Source organism: Callithrix jacchus, chromosome 13, assembly GCF_049354715.1.
Source record: "Callithrix jacchus isolate 240 chromosome 13, calJac240_pri, whole genome shotgun sequence".
Lineage (NCBI taxonomy): Eukaryota > Metazoa > Chordata > Mammalia > Primates > Cebidae > Callithrix > Callithrix jacchus.
This window is the reverse complement of record NC_133514.1, coordinates 19,448,732-19,468,131: the sequence shown is the minus strand read 5'-3', so window position 1 is coordinate 19,468,131 and position 19,400 is coordinate 19,448,732. Positions and strand designations below refer to the sequence as shown.

The 19,400-nt window shown below is 49.0% G+C and overlaps 1 protein-coding gene, 1 long non-coding RNA gene and 1 pseudogene across 39 annotated transcripts; 2 read left to right on the top strand and 1 right to left on the bottom strand.

The window, feature by feature from the left end:
* Positions 1 to 4,281: 4,281 nt before the first annotated feature.
* Positions 4,282 to 16,054, top strand: NPM2 (nucleophosmin/nucleoplasmin 2). 38 transcript variants are annotated; one of them, XR_013525532.1, is made up of 9 exons: positions 4,282 to 4,502; positions 5,027 to 5,178; positions 5,291 to 5,376; positions 5,482 to 5,607; positions 12,053 to 12,146; positions 13,005 to 13,177; positions 13,392 to 13,426; positions 15,659 to 15,692; positions 15,801 to 16,054. XR_013525532.1 is itself a non-coding variant. In XM_078347330.1 (9 exons), exons 1-9 carry the CDS (start codon positions 4,416 to 4,418, stop codon positions 15,843 to 15,845), a joined length of 915 nt encoding a protein of 304 aa, XP_078203456.1. In that variant the 5' UTR covers positions 4,282 to 4,415; the 3' UTR covers positions 15,846 to 16,054. The 38 variants fall into 38 exon arrangements, 30 of the variants coding, with proteins under 30 accessions (XP_078203456.1, XP_078203468.1, XP_078203454.1 ...); XR_013525521.1 differs by having other exon boundaries at positions 5,482 to 5,690; positions 14,985 to 15,692; XM_078347330.1 differs by having other exon boundaries at positions 5,482 to 5,690.
* On the top strand, positions 11,216 to 11,313 carry LOC118147088 (small nucleolar RNA U13; annotated as a pseudogene).
* Positions 11,410 to 19,383, bottom strand: LOC128929417 (uncharacterized). Its single transcript, XR_008475896.2, has 3 exons — positions 17,644 to 19,383; positions 15,017 to 15,138; positions 11,410 to 11,538 (listed from the first exon to the last, which is right to left on the bottom strand). It is a non-coding gene; the product is annotated as an uncharacterized LOC128929417 (long non-coding RNA).
* Positions 19,384 to 19,400: the final 17 nt, after the last annotated feature.

Sequence of the window (19,400 nt, the reverse complement as noted above, 5' to 3'; positions counted from 1 at the left end):
ACACTTTACAAAAGAAGACATACATGAGGCCAACAAACATATGAAAAAATGCTCATCATCACTGGTCATTAGAGACATGCAAATCAAAACTACATTAAGATACCATCTCATGCCAGTTAGAATGGCAATCATTAAAAAATCTGGAGACAACAGATGCTGGAGAGGATGTGAAGAAATAGGAACACTGTTACACTGTTGGTGGGAGTGTAAATTAGTTCAACCATTGTGGAAGACAGTGTGGCGATTCCTCAAGGACCTAGAAATAGAAATTCCATTTGACCCAGCAATCCCATTACTGGGTATATATCCAAAGGATTATAGATCAGACTAGAATAAGTGCACATGCACATGTATGTTCATTGCAGCACTGTTTACAATAGCAAAGACCTGGAACCAACCCAAATGCCCATCAATGATAGACTGGACAGGGAAAATGTGGCACATATACACCATGGAATTCTATGCAGCCATCAGAAACAAGGAGTTTGTGTCCTTTGTAGGGACATGGATGGTCCTGGAAGCCATCATTCTCAGCAAACTGACACAAGAACAGCAAATCAAACACCGCATGTTCTCACTCATAGGCGGGCGTTGAACAATAAGAACACATGGACACAGGGAGGGGAGCATCACACACTGGGGGTTTGTCAGGGGAAAACGGGAGGGACAGCGGGGGGTGGGGAGTTGGGGAGAGATAGCATGGGGAGAAATGCCAGATATAGGTGATGGGGAGGAAAGCAGCAAATCACAATGCCATGTGCGTACCTATGCAACAATTTTGCATGTTCTTCACATGTACCCCAAAACCTAAAATGTAATAAAAAAACAAAATTAAAATTAAAAAGAAACTAGCCGGGCACTGTATGTAGCACACACCTATAATCCCAGCTACTTCTTAGGCTGAAGCGAGAGGATCACTTAAGCCCAGGAGGTGGAGGCTGCAGTGAGCTGAAGTAGTACCATTGCACTCCAGCCAGGGAAGTAAAGCAAGACCCTGTCTCAAATACAAATATAAATATTAACTATATGCTACAAAGCTATAGTAACCAAAACAGCATGGTATTGGTATAGAAACAGAGACAGACCAGTGGAACAAAAGAGAGAACCCAAAAACAAATCTACATACTCAAACTGATTTTTTGACAAAGGCACCATGAATGTACATTGGTGAAAGGACATCTTCAATAAATGGTGCTGGGAAAACTGGATATTGATAAGGAGAAGAACAGTAGACCCCATCTGTCATCACACAGAAAAATCAATTCAAAATGGATAAAAGACTTGGATGGATTAAGGCCTGAAACTATCAAACTACTAGAAGAAAACTTAATGGGAAATGCTTCAGGATATGGGTCTAGGCAAAGATATTATGGCTAAGACTTCAAAAGCACAGGCAACAGAAACAACAACAGACAAATGAGACTATATTAAACCAAAAACTGCACCAGTCAACAGAGTGAAGAGACAGCCTGCAGAATGGGAGAAAATATTTGCAAATCATTCATCTAACAAGGGAATAATGTCCAGAATATACAAGGAATACAAATGACTCAACAGCAAAAAACAAATAATAATATAAAGTGGGCAAAGGACACAAATATACATTTCTCAAAAGAAAACAAACAAATAGCCAACAGGCATATGAAAAAAAGCTCAACATCACTAATCATCAGAGAAATGCAAATCAAGACCACAAGAGATACCATCTCACCTCAGTTAAAATGACTATTATCAAAAAGACAAATGCTGGTGAAGATGTGGAGAAAAGGGAACTCATACACTGTTGTTGGGAACGTAAGTTAGTACAGCCATTATGGAAAATGTATGGAGATGTCTCAAAAACTAAAAATAGAACTACCACATGATCCAACAATCCCACTCCTGGGATAAATAATCCCAGAAATACTGATTCCTAGGAAATTGGTATCCAACTTCCTTTCCTTTGGATAAGTAACGCAGTAATGACATTGCTGGATCATATGGTAGTCCTATTTTTCGTTTTTTGAGAAATCTCCATATTGCTTTCCATAATGGAAATCAGTATCCAGAGAAAAGGAGGGGTATCTGCACACCCTTGTTTATTGCAGTACTATTCCAATAGCCAAGATATGGAATCACTAAGTGTCCATCAACAGATGAATGGATAAAGAAAATGTGGAGGCTGGGTGAGGTGGCTCACACCTGTAATTCCAGCACTTTGGGAGGCAGAGGTGGGCAGATCACGAGGTCAGGAGTTCAAGACCAGCCTGGTTAACATAGTGAAACCTCATTTCTACTAAAAATACAAAAAATTATCTGGGCATGGTAGGAGCCTGTAATCTCAGCTACTCTGGAGGCTGAGGCAGGAGAACTGCTTGAACCCAGGAGGCGGAGGTTGTAGTGAGCTGATATTGTGCCATTGTATTCCAGCCTGGGTGACAGTGCAAGACTCTTTCTCAAAAAAAAAAAAAAAGAAAAAGAAAATGTGGTATGTATACACAATGGAATATATCCAGCCATAAAAAAAGATGGAAGCCCTGTCATTTGCAGCAATATGGGTGGATACACAGTAAGCAAGTATCACATGTTCTCACTCATGTGGGAGCCAAAAACAAAAAAAGAGAATTAATGGGAATAGAGAGTAGAATGATGATTACTAGAGACTGGGAAGTGATTGGGGGATAGAGAGGTTGATTAGTGGGTACGAGGGCACTATAGCAATAAGAAGGGCTTGTGTTAGCACAGTTTACAAGAATTTATTGTATATTTCAAAATAGCCAGAAGAGAAGATTTGAAATGTTTCCAACACAAAGAAATAATAAATGTTCGGCTGGGCACAGTGGCTCACACCTGTAATCCCAGCACTTTGGGAGGCCTAGGCAGGTGGATTGCGAGGTCAGGAGTTCAAGACCAGCCTGGCCAACTTGGTAAAACCCCATCTCTATAAAAATAGTAAAATTAGCCAGGCATGGTGGTGGGCACCTGTAATCCCAGCTACTTGAGAGACAGGAGAATTGCTTAAACCTGGGAGGCGGAGGTTACAGTGAGCTGAGATTGCACCACTGCACTTCAGCCTGGGTGATGAGAGCGAGCCTCTCAAAAAAAAAAAGTAGTAATAATAATAATGTTCAAAGTGACGGATACCTCAGTTACCCGGATTTGCTGATTACACATTGTGTGCAAGTATCAAAATATCATATGTACCCTCTAAATATGTACAATTAATATGTATCAGTTAAAAAAAAAGGGTAATGAGGATGGTTCCAGTATAGCAGCCCCATATAGTAGATGAGGAAACTGAGGCACCGAGACATGAATTAGCACACCTGAAATCACAAAGCATAGTGCAGACTTGAATCCTGGCTGTCCAGTTCCAGCGTCCCAGCTCTGAATCATGACCCCAGGGGCATCTCCCTCCCTGCCTCCATTTACCCTTCACTGTGACCCCCAGCTGCAGCCTCACATCAGTGTGATTATTCATGGGGAGGGTGGTCTGGGGCCACGGAGAGCCAGTTTGCTTTGAGCACTGCTCTCCAAGGAGGCTGGAAGCCCTTTGAGGGGGCTCTGTCGTATTCACTGTGGGATGGCCAGGCCCTGGCCAGAATCACAATTTGTTGAGGGAATACCTGAACGTCTGTACGTGGCATGCACGTGCCTGCCATTTGCTCATCTTTACCGTACACTTGGCTGCAATGGCTGTCACCTCCAGTAAGTCCCCTGCCAGGGACAGAGCGCTCAGGGACAGCCAAGGAGACCGGAACTGCTCAGCTGGAGACAGGGGGCCTCAGGGGGCTCTGGCAGGCCCCCAAGCCTCTTGTGGGTTGTCCTGGGCCAATTCACAGGGAAGCTGGCTCCAGCTTCCAGGAATAAAAGATTCTGGCCTCATTGTGGTAATGAGCCCCTGTCCCAGGTGTGTGCGGGAGATTCCTGGTTATCTGAGGTGTCTCCAGGGCATATCCGCTGAAACCCCACGTCCTCTTCACTGCCCACTGAGTTTGGGATTCGCTGCTGGTCGCCTGCTTGGCCCTGTAGCGTCGCTGGCCGCGCTCCCCACCCCCTGCTGAGGCGCCTCGCCGCTCACCTCCCCACCCCACCTGCCCGCTGTGGCTCTCCGCCGGAGATCTCACCGTTTAGGAGACAGGGTTCTCTCTCTCACTGGAGACTGGAAGGACGGGCTGTCTGACCCTTAGGAAAGGCCCATGCTGCGTAAGGCATGGGGAAAGGAAAGAAAGAAAGGCAATGCACAAGAGGGAGCGCTTCCATCTGCCGCTTCCTGCCGGCTGCCGGCCTCCCTTCCTAAGCTGGGCTAAGGCTTCCTCTCCACGGGCTGGGTGGGGGCGCCAGGAGGCCTCAGCGGGTCCTCATTGGCCCGGACAGCGGCTCTCACGAAGGGTCGTGAGCCGGCATCATCAGCTTCACCTGGGAACTGATTACAAATGCAAATTTCCTCCGCCCCACCCAGACCCACGCCACTGGCAGCTGTGGAGTGCAGGGCAGCGACGCGCGCGTTAACAGCCTTCCAGGTGATTCTGCCGCGCGGAGGAGGAAAGAATGGGAGAAGGGAAGGGGAGAGGCAGGCGGCTTTTTTGCGGCTGATTGGACACCTGTCCTGCCCCTTCGCGGGCTTCTTAGCCTGGGCGTGAGCAGCCGCTCTCCGACCAGCGGGCATGAGGGTGAGCTGCGCTCCGGGAGCGCCGATGGCGTGACTGGCCCCGTGCGGAGCAGCGACGGTAAGGCTGGGTGGGGGAGCTGGGACCAAGCTGAGCGCACACCCGCTTCTCTGCGCCTGGTAGAGGGTCCACAGAGACTTTGAGTCAGGCCCAAGCGCAGCCAGGTGACCTCCCCGCGGGCTTTCAAGCTTGGGCTCCTTGGGCAGCTCCCTCTCCCGAGAGTCCCGCAGTCCTGTGCGGGCCCGGCTGGGCCCCGGGCTGCGTGCTCCCCTGGGAGGGGTGGGTACTCGTCCTTCAGGAGTGGCTGGTGAGCCCTTGACCGTGGCAGGCGCTCTCCGGCCGCGAGCGACGCCTCAGTACCTGTTGATGTCTCTTAGCCTCTGGCATTCTCCAGCCGAGGGTGGGGCGCAAGGCCTCATGCGGGCGTCCTCCTTGCAGCTGCGCAGCCATCCCGCTCCTCCACCCCGAGCCATGAATCTCAGCAGCACCAGCAGCACGGAGGAAAAGGCAGTGACGACCGTGCTCTGGGGTGAGTGGAGACCCAGGCTCCCTCCCAGAGCCACGCCCACCTCCGGTGCGCAGGTGAGCCGCTCCCTTGGGGAGGAAGGAGGGCCCCACTTTCCTCCTTTTCCCCTCCTCAGGCTGCGAGCTCAGCCAGGAGAGGCGGACTTGGACCTTCAGACCCCAGCCGAAGGGGAAGCAGGACTGCAAGCTGTTGCTTCATACGGTAGGTGTGCCCAAAAGAGGGAGCAGGATGGTCTCAACAGGGGACTGTGAGTTTCTTCCATCTGCCCTCAGGATGATGAGGGGCCTCTGTTTTCAACCTGCTCAGATTTGCTTAGGGGAGAAAGCCAAAGAGGAGATGCATCGCGTGGAGATCCTGCCTCCAGGAAACCGGGAGGACAAGAAGACGCAGCCGGTCACCATCGCCTCACTCCAGGCCTCAGTCCTCCCCATGGTGCGCCTTTCCATGCTGGTTGGAAAACTGCCACCAGCCCCAGCCTCACCCTCACCCTTTGGGGGGAATGGACACACACGAGGGTACATTCACCCTATAGAAGTAAGCCATGTCAGGGAGGCAGCACAGCCCATGCAAAGAGCTGGGGTCTAGCCCAGCTCAGCCCTTCCTAGAGCTGTGTTACCTTGGGGGGGTTAAGTTGTCTGCAAAAATTACACTAAACCATGGGTCCCCCACCACCTGGCCAAGTACCAGAACCCTTCCGTGGCCTGTTAGGAACTTGAAGGCACAGCAGGAGGTGAGCATCTAGCCGGCATTATGCCTGAGCCCAGCATCTGATCAGATCAGAGTGGCATTAGATTCTTTTGGGAGCATGAACCCTATTGTAAGCTGTGCATGCAACGGGTCTGGGTGGCATGCTTCTCATGAGAATCTAATGCCTGAACGGAAGTGGAGCAATTTCATCCAGTCCTGTGGTTTTCAAGACCATCTAAACAAACGAAGACTCAGAAACCTATTTCTGTAAACCCACCCTCTCTTGAGCTCCAAGTCCTATATCCAACTCTGTATCTTTAATAGATATATAATAAATATCCCAAACTTAACATGTCTAAATCCACATACTCGATTTTTATCTCTAATCTACCTGCCTCCTCTTCAGCCTGATTTTCTCTCAGAAAATAGCTGTTCCTCCAGTTAGCCAGAACAAAACTCTTTTTTTTTTTTTTTTTGAGATGGTGTTTCTGCTCTTATCACCCAGGCTGGAGAGCAACGGCGTGATCTCGGCTCACTGCAACCTTTGCCTCCTAGATTCAAGTGATTCTCTTGTCTCAGCCTCCCAAGCAGCTGGGACTACAGGCATGTGCCACCACACCTGGCTAATTTTTGTGTATTTTGTAGAGACAGGATTTTGCCATGTTGATCAGGCCGGTCTCAAACTCCTGAACTCAGATGATCTACCCGCCTTGGCCTCCCGAAGATTGGGGATTACAGTCATGCCACCGCACCTGGCCCAAACCCTCTTTTTTTCCACGCCCATATCTGATATATCAGCAGTCCTGTTGTCTGCTCTGCCTCGGTCTTATGCCCTGATGGACCACAGCTCCACAGGGAAGATGGACCGTCTTCCCTGCTACCCCTGGTCCAGGTGACAGTTGTCTGTGCCTCTGTTTAATTGCAGGGCCTTCCACCTGGTCTACCTACGGTCCCATGGTCCCCCTGTAGTCTATTCCAGGGTAGGCAAACTAGAGGGCTTGAATCTAGCCCACTGCCTGTTTTCATAAGTAGTTTTACTGGAACATAGCCACACTCATTTATACCCTTTCCATGGCTGACTTTCCTCATAACAGCAGGTTTGAGTAGTCTCCATGGAGACCATATGGTTTGCAAGCCTAAAATATTACCTTCTGGCTCTTTTCAGAAAGTTTCCTGGTCTGTGCTGTACACAGCTGCCAAAAAAAAATTTTTTTTTTTTTTCTTTTTTGGAGACGGAGTTTCACTCTTGTTCCCCAGGCTGGAGTGTGATGGTGCGATCTCGGCTCACTGCAACCTCTGCCTCCTGGGTTCAAGTGATTCTCCTGCCTCAGCCTCCTGAGTAGCTGGGATTACAGGTACGCACCACCATGCCCAGCTAATTTTTTGTATTTTTAGTAGATACGGGGTTTCACCATGTTGACCAGGATGGTCTCGATCTCTTGACCTCGTGATCTACCCGCCTTGGCCTCCCAAAGTGCTAGGATTACAGGCTTGAGCCACCACGCCCGGCCAAAAATCTTGTTTTCTTTATCTTTTTTTTTTTTTTTTTTTCCCCAGACAGTCTCGCTCTGTCACCCAGGCTGGAGTGCAGTGGCACCATCTCGGCTCACTACAACCTCTGCCTCCTGGGTTCAAGTGATTCTCATGCCTCAGCCTCCCAAGTAGCTGGGACTGCCTGGCTGATTTATTTTTAATAGAGGTGGAGCTTCACTATGTTGGCCAGGCTGGTCTCGAACTCTTGACCTCAAGTGATCCACCCACATTGGCCTCCCAGAGTGCTGGGATTACAGGAATTAGCCATCGTGCCTGGCTGAAAAGATCCTTTTAAACACAGGTCAGATCATGTGGCTTCTCTGCTAGGACACTTAGGTCATGGCTGTCTCTCACTTGGAATCAGAGCTGAGAGTGTATCATGGCCTGCCTTGGCTTTGTGCTCTGGCCTCAGCAACTTCTCCATTTCAGGTGCATTTTATGTCTTATGTTCCAGGTATGTATCTTGTACACAGTATGTAGCTAGATTTTGTTCTATTTGACAGTAGAGTATTCATTGTGATTGCTGATGTAATTGGATTTGTGGCATGTAGTTTGTACATCTGCTTTCCTTGCTTTATTTTCTTTTCTTACATTTTGTTAGATTGATGAAAGTTTCTTTTCCCCTTCTCTAGGTTTGGAAGTTATAGAATCTCATTCTAAGTTTTTACTGGTTATCTTTAATTGTTTTAACAATCATGCATGACTCAAAGTTTAAAATTAATGTTTTCTTTCCTCTCAGACAATCCAAGGAGCTTTTCTGATTCTTCTCTTTTCATCTTTTTATTTTCAAAATGGAGTCTCGCTCTGTTGCCCAGGGTGGAGTGCAGTGGTACAATCTCAGCTCACTGCAACCTCCGCTTTCCAGGTTCAAGTGGTTCTCCTGCCTCAGCCTCCTGAGTAGCTGGGATTACAGGTGTGCACCACCATGCCCAGCTAATTTTTGTATTTTTAGTAGAGATGGGGTTTCACTATGTTGGCCAGGCTGGTCTTGAACTCCTGACCTGAGGTGATCCACCTCCCTTGGCCTCCCAAAGTGTTGGAATTACAGGTGTGAGCCACTGTGCCCGGCCTGATTCTCCTCTTTTTAACTTAAATATTATCTAGTGTTGTAGCTCCAACTTGTCAGCCTACTCAACACAACTCATTACTAGTACTATTGTATTTTCCAATTAATGCTTATATAGGTTTACTTTGTTTACCAATTAGTTTGGTTGTGGCTGCTTCTTGCACTCACTGCTTCCTTCTTGATTTAATTTCTTATCTCTTTTAGAAACATACTTTAGTGGGCCTGAGAATAGTAAACTTACTCATGCTTTGTCTAGAAATACCATGATTTTGCCCTCATTCCTTCGTGATGGTTTGGCTGTGTATATCATTCTAGGTAGAGAGTTTCCTTCAGCTTCAAAGCTGTTGTTCTATTCTGGTTTCCAGTGTTGCTGCTGAAATCCTCAATCTGTCTGATTATTCCTTTTTTTTGGAGATGTCTTTCCTCTCTGATTTATTTTAAGATAATATCTTTTGTTTTTATTTTCTGTAGTTTTACCATGATATGTTCATGTGTAGATTTATTTTTATTTATCTGTTTAGGACTTAGGTTTTCAGATATGAAGAGCTATGTTTTTGATCACTTCTGGAAAACTCTTGGTTGTTTTCCCTTTGAATATTGACTGTCTTCCAGTCTCACTAGTCCCTCCTCCAATTAGATATATGTTGGACCTTCTCACTCTGTCCTCCGTGTTAGCCTGTCTTTCGTGTTTCTTTAAATCTCTCCCTGTGCCTTATAATGGGTAATTCCTCATAGCACTATTGATCATACTAATTCTGCTTCTTCTGGTTTATTCTGCTTTTTAATCCTTTGTTCAGGTTTTCTTTTATTTTTGTTTTAAAGACAAGGTCTTGCTCTGTTGCCCAGGCTGGAGTGCAGTGGCATGATCATGGCTCACTGCAGCCTCAAACTCCTGGGCTCAGGTGATCCTCCCACTCAACCTCTGGAGTAGCTGGGACTACAGGCATGAGTCACCATGCCCAGCTAATTTTTATTATTAGTTTTTTTGTAGAGCTGAAGTCTTACTATGTTACCCAGGCTGGTTTATAAGTTCTGGCCTCAAGCAGTCCTCCCACCTTGGCCTCTCACAGGGCTGGGATTATAGGCATGAGCCACCATGCCCAGCCTCAGCTGCTGCTTTTTATGTCTGGAAAGCTGCATTTGGGTCTTTTTCATAATGTCTTGTTCTTATGGTTCTAATTCCTACTTTTGCATCTATTTGGTTTTAAACTTATTACATACATATATGTGTATATACATACTTTAGAGACAAGATCTTGTTCTGTTGCCTGGTCTGGAGTGCAGCAGTGCAATCATAGCTCACTGCAGCCTTGAACTCCTGAGTTCCAGCAATCTTCCTGCCTCAGCTTCCTGAGAAGCCTGTGCTACAGGCGTGCATCACCATACCCAGCTTAATTTGATATTGTTTTAGATGAGTGTTCTCTTAAGTTCTTAGTTGGGCGAGTCTGCAGTCACTTGGTTTCTTTCTGTTGACTCCAGCAGGATTGTTGATTGTTTCGTGTGTGTTTTGTAATTTTATACGGTGAGCTCATCTTTAGTTTATTTTGTTTTTTTCCAAAAGAATTTGATGTGGCCTGAGTTTGGGGAGTGTCCCAATAGAGTGGTTTCGTGTTTGCTTCTGCCATTTACCTCAGGAATATATAAGCTTGGTATTTTATGCACATTTCTTGGCTTGGTGGTGCTCAATGAGTAATTCAAACCACACAAGTGAGAGGCACAGCCATGGGTCTGTGGGCTTTCACAGGAGGCAGCTTTATTTCCATTTATGCTTCCTTGTTAGTTTCCTTTCATGGTGGCTAGGGTTTTAATTTTTTGTTTTTCCTTTTTTGAGGAGAAGAGGGCTAGTTTGGGCTTTTTTCTTTTCTTTTTTTTTTTTTGAGATGGAGCTTCACTTTTGTTGCCCAGGCTGGAGTGCAATGGCACGATCTTGGTGCTCACTGCAGCCTCCACCTCTTGGATTCAAGCAATTCTCCTGTCACAGCCTCCCAAGTAGCTGGGATTACAGGCATGCGCCACCACGCCCAGCTAATTTTGTATTTTTAATAGAGATGGGGTTTCTCCATGTTGGCCAGGCTGGTCTCAAACTCCTGACCTCAAGTGATCTGCCTGCCTTGGCCTCCCAAAGTGCTGGGATTACAGGCATGAGCCACCGAGCCTAGCCTGTGTGTGAGTTTTGAAGCCCAAAGTCCTGGCTATTTTCAGGTCCATTTCCCCTCAGTTGCTGCATACCAGTTCCTGCACCTGCCTCTCTTCATTTTTGTTTTTCATTCATCACTAATCAGAAGGCATCCTCTCTTCATTTTTTATGCTCTAGGACTCTTCTGTCTTACTGTCCAGCCATGCAGTCGAAACACTGAATTACGTTCTCTCTGGCACTTCTAAATGGCTCTGGCTGCAGAGTTTGTTTTTGCTTATTACCTCCTGTCTGAACTTAGAGCTTAGAAGCTCTAAGTTATTCACTCTAAGTCTCAGTTTCCTCTTCTGTAAAGTATCAGTATTTCCATCATGGGTTTCTTATGAGGATTTAAATGAGATAAAGCAGATAAAACACTTAACAGGGTGCCTGGCTCGTGGCAGAAGCTAAAATAAAATAATCTATCATCATTCTAGAAAATTCGGAAAGTTTGGGAAGGTATAAGTACAATAAATACCGTAATGTCTACTGACAATTATGGTTAGCATTTTAATGTATTTCAAGGCTTTTTCACATGTATATCCATACATTATGCATAAGACAAGAGTAGTACTGTAGAGGTTCTTTTCATTTATAAGTGTGATAATTGGGGTTTCACGCTCATGTGTAAGATGTGCCTCCACAAACCTGGTTACGAGTCGGCACGACCTGTCTGATGTGAAGAAAGAAAGTAGTACTGTACATAAAATCATGCATCTGCCTTCTCGTTTGATCAGTGAGTGTCTCAGTCTGCCCTGGTTGCTATTATAAAATACCAGACTGGAGGGCTTTAGCAACAGATGTTTTCTCACAGTTCTGGAGGCTGAAAGTCTGAGATCAGAGGCCGGCATGGTTGGGTTCTGGTGAGGGCTCTCTCCCTGACTTGCAGACGGCAGCCTTCTTTCTGCGTGTTCACATGGTGGGGCAGGAAAGTGGAGAGTGGAGAGAAAGAGAGTGAGTGAGTTCTATAGTGTCTCATCTTGTAAAGGCACTAATTCTACCTTGAGTGTCCCGCCCTCATGACCCCAAACCTAATCACTCCCCAAGACCCTCCCCACCCAATCACTTTCCAAGTACTATCACACTGGAGGATAGGGCTTCAAAATAGGAATTTGGAGGATGAGAGAGTGGCCATAATTCAGCTCATAGCAATCAGACTCCTATCTGACAGCTGCCCCTCAGCTTGGAAGGCTATCTGTGAGTTTAGCAAGAATGGGATTACCAGGTTCGAATTCTTCTTGGACAGAGCCCACCTCGGCAGGCGAGTACGGGGCTGAGAATGCAGTAAGGTCCATGCAACCCATGAGTAGTGTGTAGGGTTCAGGGAGGGAAATCAACTCAGGATTTCTGCCTGAGGCCAGGCCCCGAGAGGTGCCAGGCCTAAGTGGCCCTGTCTTCTCTGCTTCTTCCCACTGCAGGTCACCATGGTTGGAGTACAGCTTTCTCCCCCAATTACTTTCCAACTCCGGGCTGGCTCAGGACCTGTGTTCCTCAGTGGCCATGAGCGTTATGGTAAGTCAGAGCTCAGGCTCGGGAAAATCTGAGGGTACCATGCCCAGCGGGGGCTCCGGACATACTGGCTACTCAAACATTGGAGGGATTCTTGAATTTTGGGAGAAAAATCCCTAAAGGCAACATGACAGCCAGCATGTTGGAAGCCACAGCATGCCTGGAAGGCCACAGGCAAGGGCACTGGTCTCTGTTCTTTACCTGCCATGACCTCTGTGGGCCACAGCCCCTTACTTGCAAAGTTCAAAGAGCAGTTGTGAAGAATAAATGGGATACTCAGGAAAAGCACTCAGTGTAATATCCAGTACTAGGGAGCCACTGTTGAGGATATTGCTGCTGCAGTGATGCAGACCATAGCAATGTGGCATGATGCTGGCCCCTTCCAGACCCTCCAACTGGCCCTCTTTTCTGTATGATCAGGCCTCGTTCACATCAGGGTACTCTCCTGCTAAAAAGCCTTGGCAGGTCCCACTTCTCTTACGATAAGGTTTTAGTTCCTTAGCTGTTTTTTAGATTCTTTCTCCCCCTCCTCCTTTTCCTCCCCAACCCTGCCCACCTTTAGCCTTGGCCAATATGAATCCCTCTCCTACTCGGCCAGAGCCATTCCCCCTGCCCTCTTTCTACCACCCCCAGCCCTCTGCAGGGCTCTCCTAGATCCCCTAAGCTAGCCTGGCTTCTACTGTCAGGAGGACCAGAAAGGGTACCACCCTGTACAGGTGGCAGGTAGGTAACCACTGTCAACTCCAGGCTGGGATTCCTCCAGGGCAGTGCTTGGAGCAACCTGGATCACACAGTGGGAGGTGGGCATCGATTCTGAAGCTCTGAACCTATGCCCCTGCCCTCTTTCCCGTGCTATCACAGAAATGTCAGACCTAACCTGGGAGGAGGAGGAGGAGGAGGAAGGGGAAGAGGATGAAGAGGAAGAGGAGGAGGAAGATGATGAGGATGAGGATGTAGATATATCTCTGGAGGAGGAATCCCCTGTCAAACAGGGCAAAAGGCTGGTGCCCCAGAAGCCGACGAGCGTAGCTAAGGTAGGGGAAGGAGCATGGCTGTTTGGAAGGTATTGCCCCTGCAGAAGCCCTTCAGAGGGACGGGGCACCAGGAGCCTGGGCCATCCTTCTGAGTGTGCAGAATGGGACGAGGCCGCTGTGGCCATTTCTGTCCAGGTGCTCAGCAGGGACCCTGTGGATGTTGGGAGTCTCTTCTGGCTCCAACTCTCCTAATACACTCATTTTTGGTTTCCAGAAAAAAAAGCTGGAAAAAGAACAAGAGGAAGTAAGGTAATTCTTTCTACCTATTAAATGAGCCAGTCTCTTAAATGAGATATACAGTATTAGAAAGAATACTGTGTTGTTGGTGTGTACGTGTACGAATGCACACACGGTGTATATTCCTGCACACGCAGGCACATGGGCATGGAAGCACTGGAGGGTGGCATCACCTTTCTGGAAAAGCATTACAACATTCTTATCTTGGGACCTAATTCCACTGAAGGAAATTCCTTCCAAGGAATTCCATCCAAAATTCAGGGGAAATTATCTGTACTAAGATGTTTCTCATGGCTGGTTGTGGTGGTTCATGCCTGTAATCCCCACAGTTTGGGAGGCCAAGGTGGGCGGATCACTTGAGGTCAGGAGTTTGAGATTAGCCTGGCCAACATGATGAAACCCTGTGTCTACTAAAAGTACAAAAATTAGCTAGGTCTGGTGGCCCCTGCCTGTAATCCCAGCTGCCCAGGAGGCTAAGGCAGGAGAATTGCTTGAATCTGAGTGGAAGTTGCAGTGAGCTGAGATCGTGCCACTGCACTCCAGCCTGGATGACAGAGTGAAACTGGGTCTCAAAAAACAGTTTTAAAAAAGATGCTCATCATGGTATTATTCAAATAACAGTAAAAAAAAAAATGGAGGCATTGTAAATGTCTACCAGTGTAACGATTGACTAAGCTACATGTGTCTTCTCAATGGAATATTTCATAATGCTTCTGAAGAATACAGCAACCTGGAATGCATGTGTATAGTTTTGGTTGGTTTGTTTAATGAGAGCATTTTGCTCTGCCACCCAGGCTGAAGTGTAGTGGCACAAATCATGGCTCACTGCAGCCTTCACTTCCTGGCCTCCAGCGATCCTCCTGTCTCAGCCTTCCTAGTAGCTAGGACAATAGGTGTGTGCCACCATGCGTGGCTAATTTTTAAGTTTTGTTTAGAGACAGGATCTTTCTATGTTGCCCAGGCTGATCTTGAACTCCTGGCCTCAAGCAATCCTGCCTCACCCTCCCAAAGCACTGGAATTACAAGTGTGAGCCTCTGCATCTGGCAAGAATATTGACAGTTTATATAGTGGGCTATAAAGTCATTTTTATTTTATTTCACATATTTTTAAAAAGAGTTTGACCAGGCCGGGCGTGTGTGGTGGCCCACACTCGTCCCAGCACTTTGGGAAGCCAAGGTAGGAGAATCACTTGAGGTCAGGAGTTTGAAACCAGCCTGGCCAACATGGCAAAACCTTGTCTCTACCAAAAATACAAAAATGAGGTAGGTATGGTGGTGCTTTCCTGTAGTCCCAGCTACTCAGGAGGCTGAGGCAGTAGAATCACTTGAACCCAGAATGTGAAGGTTGCAGTGAACCAAGATCTCATGACTGCGCTCCAGCCTGGGCTACAGAGCAAGACTCTATCTAAAGAAAAAAAAAATTTTTTGACCAAAAAAAAAAAAAAAAACCCTGAAAGAAAATACACCAAAATGTTTAGTGTGGGCAGTAAAGCAAACTGTAAGTAATGTATTTCTTGTCCATGTGCTATATTTTGTAGAAAATGGTTAACTTTACTTTTGTAATGAAAAGGACATTTTTGGGCCAGGTGTGGTGGTACACACCTGCAGTCCCAGCTATTCGGGAGGCTGAGGCAGGAGGATCACGTGAGCCCGGGAGGTCAAGGCTGCAGTGAGCTGTGATGGTGTAACTGCACTCCAGCCTGGGCAACAGAGCCAGACCCCATCTGAAAAACAAAGACATTTGTGACAAGTAACCAAAGATGGAAGCCTAAGGAAAACATACATGTGCATGCATGTGTTCACACACACACACACCCCTTTGTTTAAAAAGAGTCAGAATGGGCCAGTCGCAATGGCTTACACCTGTAATCCCAGCACTTTGGGAGGCCGAGGCCGGTAGATCATGAGGTGAAGAGATCGAGACCATCCTGGGCAACATGGTGAAACCCCATCTCTATTAAAAATACAAAAATTAGCTGAGCGTGGTGGCATGAGCCTGTAATTCCAGCTACTCAGGAGGCTGAGCAGGGAGAATTGCTTCAACCCAGGGGGCGGAGGTTGCAGTGAGCCGAGATCCCGACACTGCACTCCAGCCTGGGCAACAGAGCAAGACTGTTTCCAACAGCAATGAAGAGAGTCTGAGTGGTCCCCAGGGTGGGCACTGGGAGGGCTGCGCCACTGGTCTGGAGCTGAGCTCTCTCCCTGACCCCCATCCCACTCCTGGTCCACTCCACCCTGTTGCAGACCCAGAGTTAGAGACAAGAGCCCTGAGAAGAAGGTGAGTAGGACCAGAGGGTGAGCCCCTGGGACAGGCAGGTGCTCTTTGGGGAGGCTGCCTGGGCTGGAGGAGGGAATGGGACCCTGGAGCCCTGCCTTCCCTCCACAGGCCAAAGCCATACCCAGATCCAAAAAGCCAGGATTCAAGAAATGAGGAGCTACGCCTTGGGGGCCACGATGCAGAGTGGGCCTTCCCCGGCCTCTGCTGCAGGGAGGGGGCACCCCTGCCCCACCCCTGCATTTGTCTGAATGTGACAGCGGTATTGTGGGGGCAACACAAGAGCCCCTCACCCCCAACTCTCCACTTTCAGGAGGCCCCGAGTAAAGACCCCCGCCTCTGGTCACAATAAAGTTGTCTGGTCAGGACTTCCCTTCTCTTCCCTGTTGCCGGCCTCCTTACCCACTGCGCCAGCCCAAGTGCCCGGCAGAGGGCGTCCTTGAACCAGCGCATCCAGGCCCTGAGGTCATGCCCTCCTCCCTGGACCCAGCCCCCTCAGCCTGAGCCTGCCGGGTCCCTCCTGCTCCGCACCAGTGGCGAGGGAAGAGCCTAGAGTCTGCCCTCTGCTGGAACACTCCCTCTGGGCAGGGCTAGGTTTCCAGGCACCCAGGCGCTATGGCTACTCCCGGTACCAGAAAGGGCCTCGCCCTAGGGGGCCAGACCCCAGGGTCTTCTCCCAGCCCTACTCTTGTCAGGTAGAGCATCTATAGGTACCTCAGGGACACCTGCTCTCCTTACTTGCTTCCGTTAGGGGCCAGCTCTTGTCACAGGGACCTCCCACGTGTGAAGGTCTGTGTCAGGCAGGAGCCAGAGGCCCACACCCTCAGGAAACCTTCGAAGTTGGGTAGACGGGGTGAGCTTTACAGAGGCACCAAGCCCCACATGCTCTGGAGCAGGGCTCAGTCAAGTATAGGGTTGAGGCCAAGAGAGAAGTAGCAAATGGGGTGGGGGGGCCTGCCCTCTCCCCAGAGTGCAGAGGGGACTCCGAGGGCTGTCCACCCAGGGGTGGCCCTGGTGCAGTTTCTGGAGCAGACGGACACACAGATGGGCCCCTACTCCGGGTGATCCATTCAGCGCTGCTGCTGGCTTCTCCCTGCCCCTCCCCAGCACCCTCTGGGGCCAGGCCTGAAGTAAGCCAGTGGGGAGCTGACCCTGGCATCCTGCCAAGGACCCCCAGGTGTGGGGCCCAGCAGGTGGGAGCTCTTTGAACACCTGCCCAGGAAAGTCAACAGCCAGGCTTGGCCTCCTGTCCAGCTATAGCTTCTCTTGAGACCAGAGACAGAGGTAGAAGAGGCCAGGTTGGGATTCTTTATTATTTTCAATTATTTTTTTTTGGAGGCAGGGTCTTACTCTGTCACCCAGGCTGGAAGGCAGTAGCACAATCCTAGCTCACTGCAGCCTTGGCCTCCTGGGCTCAAACAATCCTCCCACCTCAGCCTCCCAAAGTGTTGAAACTACAGGTGCCAGCCACCACACCAAACTAATTTTAACATTTTTTGTAGAGACAGGGGGTCTTGCTATGTTGCCCAGGCTGGTCTCCAACTCCTGGGTTCAAGAGATCCTCCCACCTCGGCCTCTCAAAGTGCTGGGATTACAGATATAAGCCACCGCGCCTGCTCAGGGTGGCATTTTCTCTGCATGTTTCCAATACCCATGAGACAGCGTGCAGTCCTGCCCTCCAAGAAACAGACAAGCCTCTAACTTCAGGTCACCAGAGTCCCACCTTCCAATAGACAGACAAGCCACTACAGGTCACCAGAGTCCCACCCTCCAGCAAGGGGACAAACCAGTAATTTCAGGTCACCCAGAGAGTGACAGGGAGACTGCTCCACATGGGCAGCTGGGGCCTTTCGAACCTGGTTCATCCACAGCAACCCGGTGTAGACCCAATTCCTCACCTTCAAGTCACTTACAGTCTAGTGGAAACAAAAACCAACACAATGGTTTCACTCACTGTCTGGTGCTTTGAAGGGAGTAGACAGGTGAATTTGGAGGGCAGGGGAAGCAGTCTGGTGAGGATGTCTCCTGGAGGAGGTGATGGACAAGAAGCGGCGGGTGGGTTCATGAGCTGACAGACGACGTTGCTGGGAATAGGAGCAGAGCGTGCAAAGGGTCTGAGGCAGACACCGCTTGAAGATGGATCGGCTGTAGTGACAGCCGCTAATACCCACGACTCACTCACTCGTAACCATGCCTTAAGGGCATTGTGATTGGCTCCATTTCTTTTAAAATTTTCTTTAGAGACTAGGTCTTACTGTCACCCAGGTTGTAGTGTAGTGGCATGATCATAGCTCACTGCAGCTTCAAACTCTGTGCTCAACCTGTCCTCCCGCCTCAGCCCACTCCAAGCATGCACCACCACACCCAGCTCATCTTTTCACATTTTTGTAGTGACAGGGAGGGGGGGGGTCTCACTGTGTGGTCCAGGCTGGTCTCAAACTCCTGATCTCAAGCTATCCTACCACCTTGGCCTCCCAAAGTGCTGGGATTACAGCTGTGAGCCACCACACCTGGCCCAGCCCCATTTCTCAGGTGAGGAAAGTGTGGCACAGAGAGGTTAGACAACTTGCCCAAGGTCACACAGCTGGCAGAGGAGCCAGGGAGTCTGGCCCCAGAGCCTGGGATTTTGACCACTCTGCTGATAGGAGGAAGGCATGGGCCCAGTTTACAAAGTCTCATAAACTTAGAGTGGGAATTAGGAGTCACTCCACCGTGTGATGGGAGTCCTCGAGGGCCGGCCAGGCCTCTCTACAGCTGAGCTCGTATTGGATAGGTACTTCCTCCCCTCCCCTGGCCCCAAGCACATGAGGGTATGCAACAGATAAACTGGTGATCACTTGATTTTGGTTTGCAAGCAGGCAGTAGGAAATACATTGCAAAGGTGGAGGCCAGGCACAGTGGCTCACAGTGGCCTGTAATCTCAGCACTTTGGGAGGCCTAGGGAGGCAGTAGATCACCTGAGGTCAGGAGTTTGAGACCAGCCTCACCAACATGGAGAAACCTCACCCCCTACCCCATTCTCTACTAAAAATACAAAATTAGGCCGGGCTCCGTGGCGCATGCCTGTAATCCCACCACAAGGCTTAGGCAGGCAGATCTCAAGGTCATGAGATCGAGACCAGCCTGGTCAACATGGTGAAACCCCATCTATACTAAAAAAAAATACAAAAGTTAGCTGGGCATGGTGGTGCACACATGTAGTCCCAGCTACTTGGGAGGCTGAGGCAGGAGAATCACTTGAACCCGGGAGGTGGAGGTTGCAGTGAGCCGAGATTGCACCACTACACTCCAATCTGGTGACAGAGTGAAATTCTGTCTCAAAAAACAAAAAATTAGCTGGGCGTGGTCATGCATGCCTATAATCCCAGCTACTCGGGAGGCTGAGGCAGGAGAATCGCTTGAACCCAGGAGGCGCAGGTTGTCATGAGCCAAGATCAAGCCATTGCACTCCAGCCTGGGCAACAAAGCAAAACGATGTCTCAAACAAAACAAAACAAATTGCAAAGGTGGGGGTCCATCCTCATCGATAGGGTGCCCTTTGCCCTCTGCCCTTCGCCTTTCCCCTGCCCCAGCGCTTCTGTTTTTCAGCAGGAGGAGGGTGGGCTAGGCTGAAGCAGGTGGTGGCAAGTGGCAGATTTGCAGGTGGGCTCTGTTTGCACCAGCTGGGCTGTTAGGAGAGGCAGGCGTAAGACGACCCCGGCTGGGGGGCGT